Source organism: Rattus norvegicus, chromosome 3 (genome assembly GCF_021556685.1).
Source record: "Rattus norvegicus strain SHRSP/BbbUtx chromosome 3, alternate assembly SHRSP_T2T, whole genome shotgun sequence".
Taxonomy (NCBI): Eukaryota; Metazoa; Chordata; class Mammalia; order Rodentia; family Muridae; genus Rattus; species Rattus norvegicus.
The window spans coordinates 116014202-116027921 of NC_141536.1; the positions used below are offsets into that span (position 1 = coordinate 116014202).

Sequence of the window (13720 nt, forward strand, 5' to 3'; positions counted from 1 at the left end):
TCACCAGAACCACCTCCCCATTGAATTTGTAAAGTACAGGTGAGGGGCAGGTACAGGATAGAAGGAGGCCTGTCATTGGAGGAAAAAGAAGGATGGGCGGGAGAGAAGTTTGAAGGAAGAGGAGGAGACTAGAAGAGAAAGGAGGGAGACAGGAGAGAGGAGAGGGTGAGAAGCCATGGCAAGTGATGTTAAGATTCTGCTCTGTGTATTTGCAGGTTGTTATTAATGTTCTTAAGGGATGGATGGTACCAGGCTTTGTATGTTTAAGTGGACAATTATATCTTACCATTTGGGTCAAAGGTTATTGTGTTGTGTGTTCTTTTATGTGACGGTTTGAGTGTAGGAAAGTGTGTGGTGGCAAGAGACACCAGGATATCTAGCACCGAGGTGCGGACCAAGCGAGGTAAAAGACCACAATACTTTTTCAATATTATATATGTTTACAACAACAGTTCTGTAGTCAAAAGGACAAATAATAGTATAAATAGTAAGACTATGTGTCTGTGAATACATCTATAAAACAGTCAATTGTATGTTTTCCTAATGGAGCACATACTATGTGCTCCAGCAAATGTCCGTTTGTGTATGTTTATTTTATGTTACACATGATGCTAAGTGCAAAAAGAGATATGCTTCTGTGGTTCCAGTCAGTTCTGATGTGCTTCCGGGATGACACTAGACAACCTTAAGCACACCTCCACTAAAAAGTATTCCCCAGTCTCTGCTGCTCCTCTCTTCCTCTGTTTCACAAAGTCTTCCGAAGAGGTCAGCAGGTAAGACTTGTATATACTGCGCTCACCAAGGACCCAAAAAGTTCAGTTCTCAGCACTTATGTCAGGACGGCCCATAACTCCATCCCTGGGGATCCATCATCCTTCTCGGGCCTCTGTGGGCACTGGCACTCACACCCACAAAACCTCACACATAATTAAAAATAATTAAAAAATTAAAAATCTTTAAGTAAATAAAATGTTTTATGGCATTATCAAAGTTTAAAATCGCAGTAAAATAACTGCTAGGATAGCTACATTAAAAGTTCTGATTATTTCAAGTGTGAGAAACGTGTGAGAATGAGGCTCTCAGACAGTACTGTATACAATCTGTCGTATGCTAGCAATCACTTTCAGAAACATAGGATTTTAATTAACTCTTTGAGAATTTTATACATGTATAGGATGTGTTTGGGTCATATCCTCTCAGCTCCTCCTAGACCCACACCCCTGGAAATGTATTAAGCAGTTAAGCATGCATGAGCCACCAGGGTGCGTATGACATTGTGCACTACCCAGCCCCAGGGTGCTGCTGGCACAGACCCAGGGCGACTGCAGCTTCTCAGTGTTGACTGCTTCATGTCCACGCACATGCACAAATATGCACACGTCTACACACGTATGCCATGTATATGGACAGGAACACCCACACGGGTTTTTAAACATCTTAAATTAATGTAAGCTAGCATACATATAAAGTAAAGGGTTTCCCCGAAGCATCCCCATACATTGGGGTCGTTATAATCCATCCCTTCTCTCACCACCCTCCAGCGTGCTCCCTGCCCCTCCTCCCTGTTCTTCTGACTGCTCCAAACAGTCCTCCATTCTCCTTCTTCCATGTCACTCATATATATGTATATGTATATATGTATATATGTGTAATACATATATACTTTATTAACTTCTTTTTCTCCTGCTCCCCTCTTACGATTCCCTTTCTACTCACACACGCACACACACACACACGCGCGCACTTTTAGATCTTTTTGCATGTGAGAGGAAACATGGTGTTTGTCCTTCTGAGTCTGTCTTCTTTCTCTTTATATAACAATTGTCAGCATCTTCCGTTTTCATGTAAATGTCTCACTTCCTTTATGAATAAATGAATAAGCTGTAATTTTATTCTCTGCACATATGTCTATAATTTTTCTCCATCCATTCATCATAAAGACACTATTTAAAGATTATGTATGTGTTTGTGTGTGAGCGAGTGCGGGTATGGGGGCTTCCTGGAGCTAGAGTTCCAGGGGGTAACCAGCGGATGTGGGTGCCAGGAACCAAAGTCGGTCACCTTGCTCTACACTGCGGAGCCGTCTCTCCAGCCCTCTATGGAGATATCTTTATATGCATTTTTTAAAAATAGAAGATGGAGTAGTGTAGGAAGAGGAAAGTTATAGAGAGGAAGAAAACTATCTGGGATACGTATTGAGTCGACTACTTCGAGTGTCTGTCTCTAGACCGCAGGTTTGTGGGTAATTTTTTCTTTCTTCTGTTCATTCATGTTTCTAAATGTTCGTTATAAGATTTTTCAAAGCAAGAGGAGACGTATCCCTGCGCTTGTCTCTTCTCGCATGCTGATAGGCAGCAGCTGAGGAGGCAGGTTCTGGCCCCCTGAGAGCTTGCCCGGCAGCAGAAGGCAGGAACGTGAGAGCCCATATTTAGTGGGGTGCACTGATTGCCTCCATTCCGCCTTTCCTGAGAGCTGCTCGAGGGAGCTGCTGCAAAAGTCGATGGAGCCAAAGTCACGTCCAAATGTGAATTATCACAGCTCTGCAAGGATAAACAGGGCTGGACCATTTCCCAGGGTCATGAACACTGGTTCTCTGTATAAATAATTTATCTTGCCAGGAACAGACACTACAGCAAAGGCATTTATACTGCACCGAACACAAACAACACTTAGCTTCTCTCAAAACTTAACTGTACTTTTTGTGATTAAGAAATGCATCATCAGAAATTCAGAATCTACGAATAAGTACTGGACTGGTATAAAATCATTCTGTTAACAAATTCCTACTTAGTTTATTTTATATGTGTGTGAAAATGTCATTCCATGGGCTCTGGGTCCATGACTGAGCAGCAAATACTCTTATCTGCTAAGCCATCTCTCCAGACACTATACATAATTCATAATAAATAGTTTATATTGTTTCTCCCTATAATTTTTCATTTTACCTAACTAGAGTCACATCATATTTAGACCCTGTCCAACTTCATAGCTGTAATGGCTAATCTTGGTTGTCAGCTTGATATAGCTGGGAGGAGGAGCCTGGACTGAAGTATTGTCTTCACCAGATTTGCTTGTTGACATGTCTGTGGGGACATTTTCTTTATTGATAAGCGACCCTGCCTTCTGTGGGTGGTGTCACAGGCTGTCTAAGAGACGTTACTGAGCACACCAAGCAAGCAACCCAATAAGCAGTGTTGCCTCCGTGGTTTCTGCTTTAGTTCCTGCTTCCAAGTTCCTCCCTTGATGACGACTTATAACCTGTTAAGCCAAATCAACCTTTTCCTCCCCCAAGTTGCCGTTGGTAAGTGTTTTATTACCGCATCAGAGAATCAAACTAAAACAATCCACATCAGTCTTATACTAATTTATTTTCATGTCTCTTTTCAGAAAGCATTTACTTTTTGAGACAGGTTCTCATGTAGCTCAGTCTGGATTAAGTTTGGCTATGTACGCTGTGAATACGAATGGCCCCCATAGGCTTGTGAATTTGAAAGCTTAGTCACCAGGGAGTGGCACGTTTGAAAGGATTCGCAGGATTAGAAAGTATGGCCTTGTCAGAGGCAGCCTTCCACTAGGGGTGGGTTTTGAGGCTTCAAAAAGCCCATGCTAAGCCCAGACCCTCTCTCCCTGTGGGTCAGAATGTAGAACTCTCAGCTCCTTCCTCAGCACCTGTCTGCCTGCCTGCTGCCATGCTCCCTGCCATGATGATAATGGACTGACCCTCTGAACCTGTAAGGCAGCCCCAATTAAATGCTTTCCTTTATAGGAGTTGCCTTGGTCGTGGTGTCTCTGGACAACAACAGAGTAGTGACTAAGACAATAGCCAAAGAAAACCTTACACTTCTGACCCTCCACATTCTACCTCCTGAGTTCCAAGATCATAGCCTAAGGCTCGTATCTCCCTGTCCAGTCTATGCTGGGGATGAGACCCAGGGCTTCTTGTATGCTAGAAAGTACTCTGTCCACTGAGCTACACATCCACCAGAACCCAAAGAGTTAAAAACTATAATGAGGCACTATGTCTCTGTCCCACCATCTGCCAAGCTAAGTTCCATGGAGACGTTACCTGCTGGCAACTCGCACAAGCTCCTCACTAGCGTTGGCCAGTTGCCCCGACACCTTCTGCAGGGGGGCAAGACCTTTATTCTGTACATCTCTCCTCTCCACCGAGATCAGCAGATGACACAGCTGGACAACCATTGGTGTAAGGATCTGTTCCATGGCCCTGTTCTGTATTGTAGGACCAAAGTCATCCCAGAAGGAAGAGTCCATCTCCATATGTCTGTGAACAGAAGTTATAAACAGAAAGCATTGTAGCCTAGGCCTGCTGGCACACAAGTGATTCCCTTGATTCATTGCTCACCTGGTTTCGCAGCCATAAAGGGAGAGATCTATGAAATATTAAAGGGATACATAAGGTTTACACTAAAGGCCTTATGAATGCATGATATCCTGTGGCTTAGCAGAAACGTATGGGGAAAAGGCAAAGACACAATAAGACAGGTCCAGAAGAAGACAGCAGAATAACCAATGGTCTCACAAGCCATAAAACAGACAGTTTGAGAGACAGCTAATGTCAGTCTCAGGACTGGGATTCTATAACTGGTTCAATCTTAGTCCCTCATTCAAAATAGTCCCCCAAATGAAGATTAAAAGAGGAAGACTCGGGTGAGACAGATGGCTCAGTGGTTAAGAGCAGACAACCTAAGTTCAGTTCCCAGCAGGGGCAGCTCACAATCACTTATAGCTCTAGTTCAAAGGGATCTGACACACTCTTCTCCAAGTAGCAGGCACATACATATGAGCACACACATGCTAAAATAAAAAAGAATAAAAGAATCTAAGGATAATGCATAGGTATATACAAAAGAATGTTCCTGAAGTGGTTTGGATGAAAATGGCCCCCATAGACTCACATATTTGAATGCTTTGTCCCTAGTTGGTAGAATTGTTTGGAAAGAATTAGTAGGTGGGGTGCCAGGGGCTAACCCCTGTAGTTCTTCTTTCTTGTGTTCTCTTGAGGTAAGCTGAGGGGTATTAGTGTCTGTGGGAACAAGACTTGATCTTGTGAGATATTTAAGGTTGCCTTTTCTATAATAAAATGTTTATCTGTCTTAATTCTAAGGTACTTTGCAGGGGTAGCTGACCTGTCTTAGTTCCTCTGGGGCCAGAAACAGCAGTTTTTTACTCAAAGTAAAACAGAGGGGTTGGTGTTAAGTAAAATGATTTGTTGCTGGTGCTCCATTCTCCTGTGAATCATCCAGAAGCCTCTCTGGCTAAGCTGGTTAACTCTTTGTGAACCAGAGAGGAAAGAAAGGAAAAGAATTAAGATGCTGTATACAGTCAAATATGCACAGACACATGTACATTCAACCATTCATACACCCACATTCTGGCTGGGCCTGACTGTCACAATCAACTCCACAAGTTTTCATGCATGCTTATGCACATACACATATACCTACACACATACATATAGACAGACATATACATTTGGATGGATAGAGGGATGGGGCAGAACTCCCCAAGACAAACCATTCAACCAACAATTCTGTTTCTTTTCTCTGGTCTTTTATACCTCCTTAGACAAAAAGTTCTTTAGAAAATTACCTCAGAGAAAAAATGTTACACTGTTGGAGATTGGTTCTAATGCTTTGATTTAATCAGGAATCTGTGTGTCCAAAAGCTAAAGGTCCTTGTCCCCAGTTGGTTTTTGATCCTCAATAAAGATGCCAGTGGCCAAGGGCTGGGCAAAGGGAGACAGGGTGGGACCTTTAGATTTGTGAGGGCTAGGAACTAAGAAAAAGGAGACAGGGGATTGCAATGTTATGGTGGGAGACAGATCAAATTCAGAGCTGCAGGAGAGAAAGCCAATGAGTCATGTAAGGATTCAGGAAGTGGCCAGTGGGCCTGGAATAACAGGTAGAGGATTGGAACTGCCCAACCTTTGAGCTAATCACAGCACTTCAAAAATAAGCTTGTGTGTGTGTGTGTGTGTGTGTGTGTGTGTGTGTGTGTGTGTGTGTGTGTTTCATTCAAGGATTCAAAGAGTTCCTGTGCACTATGATAAGGCAAGGTCATGTAAAAACTGTTGCTTTGAGCTTATAATGAATGTATTATAAATAAATAAACAATGCTTTGAACTTAAAATCAGTATCCTTACGTAACTCCTACTTTATGTAATGTAGTTGTGAATTTATACCTCCTTAGCTAGAAAGTTCTTTAGAAAATTGCCTCAGAGATAAATGTTACTTACACTATTCTGAGGAGTGGGCACATTCTATTCTTGATTCTAACTTTATTACATCTTTCCAGCAAGTAAAACTATCTCTAAAAACTTTCTTCCTTAAATTATTTGAACCAAATCAGGAATTCTATGGAATCATTATCCATATGTCTATATAACACCAGTACAAGGCAGTCCATCTTTGTAGGACTGCAGAGATCTGCTCAAAGGTGTGGGTCAGTACCTAGTGGCTGTTATATTTTTCCTTTTTTCTTTTTCTTTCCAGAGCTGGGGACCAAACCCAGGGCCTTGCACTTGCTAGGCAAGCACTCTACCACTGAGCTAAATCCCCAACCCCTGTTATATTTTTAATAATAACAGGAAAAGCGTATTAATAGGAGGAATCTTTCCTCAGATTTAATCTTCTCATCCTTGCCTGGAGAAGAGAATTCATTGTGGGTTTCAATCCATGGAGGAACCATCTCAGGAAGATCACCTGCTGGTTTTTAGCTTCTCCTAGATGGCTTTCGACAGCATGGCCTTGTTGGAGATGCCACTAGGGCTGGGCTTTGAAGTTTGTGAAGCTCATGCCATTCCCAGACAGCTGTCCCTCTCTCTGCCTCCTACTTCAACTGCTGCACAGGCTTCAAGTGTGCCTGTCTGTCTGCTGCCCTAGTGTCTGTCACATTGGTCATGGATTCTAACCGTCTACAACCGGGACCTCAAAAAAAAAAACTTTTTTTTCTATTAGTTGCCTTCATTACGCCATGTCACACATTTGAAGGTCAAAGGACAACCTGAGAGAGTCAGCTTTCTCCTTCGTGTGGGGCCAGGGGTTGAACTCAGGTCACCAGATGTGCTGCCTGCTTATGTCACACAAACTAGAGCCAATTGGGAAGAGGGGACCAGAATTGTGAAACCGTGTGTGTGTGTGTGTGTGTGTGTGTGTGTGTGTGTGTGTGTGTGTGTGTATGTTGGGAAAACACCAATAATAATATATCTTGTAGAGTTCTAAATATGTACAGTAGTAAAATGAGGATAGCCACAGCACAGGAGGCAGGAGAGAGGAAATGTTGACCTGTTTTAAGGTTGTAGCATCAACAATAAATTTGTGTATGCGGAGGCAGGAGATCTTCCACACCCTGTGTTGGAAGTCCAAGACAAAGAGCTAAGGTGACCACTGGGAAGGATGAAAAACTGTGTAACGGAGAAGTGTCACATGGGAATGAAGAAAGGGAGCCAGGGAGGTGGCTCAGTGGTTAGAAATGCATAGCGATCTTACCGAGGGTCCGCCCAGTTCCCAACAAGCCCATCAGGGCTCCAGCTCCTGGGCTCTAAAGCCTCTCAAGTGACCTGTAGTCACACACGTGTACCTCCCCGCCACACACACAGACACTTAAAAACTTAAAAAGTAAATCCTAAAAAAAAAAGAAAGAAAGAAAAAAGAAAAGAAGAAATACCAGACATCAAATCCAGTTTTGAAAGCTCCTAGCCCCAGACTTAGAAAGTGAGCCTAAGAAAGCAGAATGAACAGTTAATAAGGAACAGACTTGGAAAGAGCCTTTTCAAATTAGAAATCCTATCACCTCATTGAAATGTTTTGAAGTTCCCAAAATATGAATCAATTTAAGTATTAAAATTACATGGCACTGATGAAGATATTTTTAATGAGACAAAAATATCTTAAGAAAAATTTAAAATGTAGTTAAATGTATGTATAAATTCTATTTACAAAACTCAGAAATGAAAGCTGAGTGGGATGTCATACCCATTTAATTCTAGACTTGGAAGCATGTTTCCAAGGGCTGTGGCTGCTCATAGCCATGGGATCTCCAACTGCATGCCAGAGTAACGGAGAGACTTTGACAGCCCAGGTTATCACAGTGCCTGCTGTTGCCACTCAGCTCTCCTATATGTTTTTCCACTGGAGTTATGAGCTGCCTGTCCTTCTGTCCTGTGGTATTCAAAACAAACTTTCCTTCTGCAGTGTGCACTTGGGCAGTTCTTGGAAGAGTGAGGAGACAGCCTGTCAGCCTCTGCTCATTAACCTAAGGACCATGTGACCAGTGAGGTGGCCATCTTGTGATTTGGTCTGCATTATTTGTTGGAAAAATGCCACAAGAAGATCACACTGGGATTTAGAAGTTTCTGGCTAATACTTAGCCAGGTAGCCTTTTGTGGCCTGATTGGTCTACAAAGAGAAGCAGCATTTTGGAAAAGTGAAACACCTTGTAACCTAACATGCAATTGGTTCAATAAAGACTTCAAATTTCTTTCTCTGATTGGAAAAAAAAAAAAAAATTCTAGACTTGGGAGGCTGAGACGAAGAGCTGCTGTGAGTTCTAGGCCAGACTAGGCTATAGTCTAATACTCTGTCTCAAACAAAGTAGAGAAAAAAATATCAGAAATGGAAATGGAAAAAAGTCTCCTTACATACAGGAACTAAACAGGAACTAAGGTTAAGATAAAGGGCAAGAATCGGAAGAGTTTACAGAAGGGACAAAAGCAGAATACACTGAGAGACATAATAGTGAGAGCGGGAACAACTTAATTGCTTTGAGTAAGGCATTAGCTATGCAAACTCAAAGCATTTCCTAGTCCCTGGTGAAGTGATCACAATGTTTGCTTGACAAGAAGTACACAACAAAAACAAACACGAGGGAATTGTCTGTAAGGTCACCTCACCATAGTGACTGCTAATTGCAACCTGTCTTGGTTAGCTGGTTTTATTGTTTTGGTTTTTTTTTTTTTTTTGTCTGCATTCATGGGGTGGGGTGGGGGGAACTGAGGGGAGGGTAATAGGATCCCCTGAAACTGTAGCTGCATACAGGTGTGATTGCTGCCAGTGCTCTTAACTGCCTAGCCACCTCTCCAGCCCTGGTAATCTGGTTTTGTATATGTAAAAACCTCAGGACTTCAGAAAGACCAAAGGACCAGAGGAATGTTCAGACATACAAGGGGTCTCTGAGAAGATTAATTGTGTTTCTATCTGAACCCACCAATCACATGGTAAATCCTTTCTGAAAAGCTGAAAAAAAAAACAGTATTGTTCCTCAGGCTCTCGGCTGGAGCTTGGGACCCTGACAAACGCACACATATACACAAGGAAGGAGGAGGAGGAGGAGGAGGAGGAGGAGGAGGAGGAGGAGGAGGAGGAGGAGGAGGAGGAAGAGGAGGAGGAGGAGAAAGAAGAAGAAGAAGAAGAAGAAGAAGAAGAAGAAGAAGAAGAAGAAGAAGAAGAAGAAGAAGAAGAAGAAGAAGAAGAAGAAGAAGAAATTGAAGGATACACCTGAAGATGGAAAGATCTCCATGCATTGGAAGAATTAGTGTGAATGGCTGTCCTACCTACAACCTACAGAACCAATGCAGTCCACATCAAAATCCCAATGACATTCTTCACAGAATCAGAAAAAAGCAATCAGAAAAGTAACATAGAAGCACCAAAGACTCCAAATAGCAAAACCAAGTCTAACCAGAAAAAGCAAAGCTAGAGTCACCATGAGACCTGATCTCAAATTCCACTCCAGAGCCACAGTATTGGGAACAGCAAGGCCCTGCACAGACAGACATGAGGCCAATGCCTTAGAACAAAAGACACAGAAAACTCTCAGAGCCGCAGCTACCCACTCTTGGCAAAAGTGTCAAAAGCGTACGTTGGAGGGTCAGTGAGATGGTTCTGTGGGCAAAAGCTCTTGCCACACAAGCCTGGCCACTGAGTTCCAGTCCTGGTGCCCACAGAAAAGCATCTGTAAAATTAGTACTCCTGGGGATGGCAGGCAGAGGCAGGAGCTTTGTAAAGGAGCAGGAGCATTGCCAGGAAGCCTAGAACAGGCTGGGAAGCACAAATAACAGCGACCTTGTCTCAATGCAAGGCGGAAAGGAGAACTGTCATCCAAAGAGAAGTTCTGTTTCCAATGCGCCTACACTTACCTCTCCCTCTCTTTCTCGCTCCACCCACCCCTTCCTCCCTCCCCTATCTCTCCCTCACCTTCCCTCCTCTATCTCTTCCTCCCCCTTTCCTTCCCCCTCCCTCTCCCTCTCTGTCTCCCTCTCCCTCTCCCTCTCTCTCCCCCCCTCTCCCTCCCCCTCCCCCATCCCATCCCTCTCTCCCAAGACACTACGTAATAGTTTTATTCAGCTGTAAAGAAAAACAAAATAGTGCCATTTGCAGGGAAATGGAAAGCACTGGCTATCCTTACAGGAGCAGACACAAGTCAACCTTAGGGAGTGTGAACAAATGTTGCAAGCCTTCTATTACTGGTATCCAGGTTTAAACCTAAGTGTAAAGATTCACGTGGTGTAAAAGTAGGAGGGGTGTGTGGAGGATGGGAGAGTTTAAAGAACAATGAAAAGCAGCAGTGTCCCTGGACAGCACAGAAAGCATACATCTACCAGGCACAGCCTGGGCCCCAGAAGCCTCGTCCACCATGCTGTGGGGCCACTCTGATCCCTTCTCCCACTCATGACCCAGTTGTATGACAATGGCTGCTGAAGTCATATATCTCCAGCTTCCCAGAGAATGGATCTGATGAATGAGCCATGTTCCTTGGGGAATAGCCAGTGGCTTCATGAAGAGGAACACACGTGCCAGTCCCTTTGCCTCTGGGAGAGAGCCGTGTACCATGGAGTCTGCACTGCGTGGTGGCTATTTCTTCCAGATCAGACCATGGCAGACCTGTCTGGCTCCTTCCCCAGCCCTCTCCCATTTCCCTTCATCCCCTGCTGGCTTTCCCTGAAGGCCGTTCTGTAAACCACCATCATGTTTTCAAAGCTGTTGAGATCCTTCTGGATGCACGGGATGATGCAGGGAGGGCAGATAACACAGCTTGTCCCTGCCCCTAATCCTCATAAAAGCCATGCTATGTACCTGCAGATGCTCCAAACCATTTTGAAAGTGTAGCCAAGAGATCTAAAAACTGAGACCAACTCCCAAGGACACTGCTTGAACTCTAAGACTTAGGCAAAGCATTGTTATCTACAGTTTGGGGGTTTTGTTGTTTTGTTTGTTTGTGTTTTGGCTGTGGTTTTGTTTGGTTTCCTTAGGGTATGCTGACACCCTTCTGTATCCTGACCTTCTGGGAACATTGCCTTTCACACAGCTACAGGGGAATAGTATGGACTGCTCACAGACATGGAGATAGGACATGCAGAGTCTTGATAAACCTTAATGTTACAAAGGGAGAGGTGGTTGTATCTAACCCTATGTTTTTGGTTTTGGTTTTAATATTTTTTCACCTTAGAAACTCTGGTATTCTCATTTTTGGACTGGATAACCCACATTATATTTTCAGCATAAACTCTATTAATGAAACACTTTAATGCATCAAAATGTACTATAAAATAAACTAGTCTGGATAGCAAAGAACTTGACAGGAAAAGAGGCATGTGATCTGCATGTAAATTGAAAATGTCCTATAATCCATTTACTGACCATCATGAGCACAGTCATCCACAGAGAACTGGCAAGAGTCTAGAAAATATGAACTTTTCCTTACCTTGGTGGGACGACTCTCTCCGCTCTTCACACAAATGAGATCACCACTCTTCTGCCTTGAGAAACACAGCTGGTTCATCAGTCAGTGGAACGTACCCAGTGTCTGCAAACAGTTCCAGACTACGGGATCTCCCAGCATCTGTTAACCGACTCTGCCCCTGACGTCATCGGAGGTATCAGGAACAAGCAGTGACATAACTTATGCATGACCTTGTGGTAGGGCCGCTGCTTTGTCTCAGAGATGAGACCTGGCTGAAAGCCCGAGAAGACAGCTCCTCTTACTCAACCTGACAAAACACGGCTCAACTACAGGTCTAAAAAAAATAGGGCTGTGGGCTACTGAAAGGAAATTATGTTCTGGGTTGTTGAAAGTCAGAAGGTGAACTACTGAGCGGTTTTATATGGTCTCTTCCTTCTGGTTCCTTCCTAGGTGAATTCCATATAAATCTGGTTGATGAGCAGACATCAGGCTCTTGTTTCTGGAGAACTAAGAAGAGAGGCTTAAATTGGAGAAAGAATACATTGAAATGTATTAGGCGTGTGTGTGTCCTCTATGTCACCTCAGAGAGCAATCTCATAATTTTAAATCTGTCTGTGCCTGTTTCTGTCTGTCTGTCTGCTTGTCAGTCTGTGTCTGTCTGTCTGGGATTCTATGTTGTCCTCAGACACAGTACTAGAATTACAAGCGTGCACCCCCACACTTGCCCTCCAATCTTGTCTTTAAAGGACAAGATTTTGACCTAAAAATACAATAGGGGAGCTGGAGAGAGGCTCAGTGGGTAAGGAGACTCGCTGCACTTGCAGAGGGCCTGAGGTCATTGCCAGCACCCAAATGGCAACTGGAAACTACCTGAACCTTCAGTTAGTACAGTACCTGTTGTCCCAGCATGGGGACCCGAATTAGGATCTCTAACGCTCAGAAAGAAAAGCAGGTGCAGGGCCTGGACAGAAGCTCGGTAGTTAAGAACACTTGTAGCACTGGGCTGGAGAGATGGCTCAGTGGTTAAGAGTCACCTGCAGTGACTTGATGTGCCAGGGTAGGGTGATACCCAGGGGCCTCCACCTTCTCAGAGAAGGGGAGGGAGAATGAAGGGAGGAGGTGTGTGTTGGGGGGGGCCTTGGAGGAGGGGGATGATATTGGGATGTAAAGTGAATAAATAAATAAACGAAAATTTGAACAGACCATCCAAAAAGGCACTCTACTTTATTGTGTAAAATATTCAATCTCAATTGGGGGCTTCTATCCTGCCTTTGATCATTCAGTTCCAGGATAAAAGACATACAACTTTTATTATTTATAATAATCCTTTATCAGCACTAAAGCTGATAGATACTACCCTCTATGCTATTAGAATCTATTTTCCTATCTACAACACTTATTTATTACTTTGTTTCATTTGGGCTGCTCTTAACTCTGATTGGCCAGCCCTCGGGTCCATGATTTTAAGATTCTTACCCCATGGTAAGACTCTCTTCTCTCCACCTTCCTCTCCCTCTGTGGTTCTCTTTCTGACCCCAAGCCCGGGAACCCTAGACCCTGCCTATGTCTCTTCTGCTCAGCTATTGGCTGTCGGCATCTTTACTTAACCAATGGTTTTAAATTAAAGAGCGAGGTCACATTATACATGCAGATTCTCTCATTCCTGAGAGCAGCCAGGCCTCGGGGACCAGTACTTATCATTACAGTGTTCATCGAAAGATCAAGCCTCAACACCGCTCAGCAGACACAGATCACCCCACCTAGTAGGTAAAGAGCACACACATAAAATATTTCTATAAACTACAGACCATGCTGCACATCAAATCTCAATAAATAAAAGGATTGAAAACACGTGAAGCATTTTTCTATGACCAATTTAAATTGTGGATCAACAACAGAAGAAAATTAAAACACATCATGGCGGTTTGAATGAGGATGTCCCAATAGACTGGTGTACTTGAACAGTTGGTCCCTGGTCGGTGGTGCGGTTTAGGGAGGTTGTGGAACCCTTAGGAAGTAG

The 13720-nt window shown here is 43.6% G+C and overlaps 1 protein-coding gene and 1 non-coding gene across 3 annotated transcripts in view; one reads left to right on the forward strand and one right to left on the reverse strand.

Annotated features, from left to right (window-relative positions):
* Positions 1 to 11789, reverse strand: part of Vinac1 (vinculin/alpha-catenin family member 1) — a 32860-nt gene extending 21071 nt beyond the window's left edge. Inside the window, 2 exon segments of one of the 2 annotated variants that reach the window (NM_001447275.1) lie at positions 4067 to 4282; positions 11722 to 11789. In NM_001447275.1, coding sequence (NP_001434204.1) covers positions 4067 to 4278 — 212 coding nt within the window. In that variant the 5' untranslated portion in view covers positions 4279 to 4282; positions 11722 to 11789. 2 annotated transcript variants of the gene reach the window in all.
* LOC148006543 (small nucleolar RNA SNORA44) lies at positions 8015 to 8143 on the forward strand. The gene has a single exon (XR_015685115.1). It is a non-coding gene; the product is annotated as a small nucleolar RNA SNORA44 (small nucleolar RNA).
* Positions 11790 to 13720: the final 1931 nt, after the last annotated feature.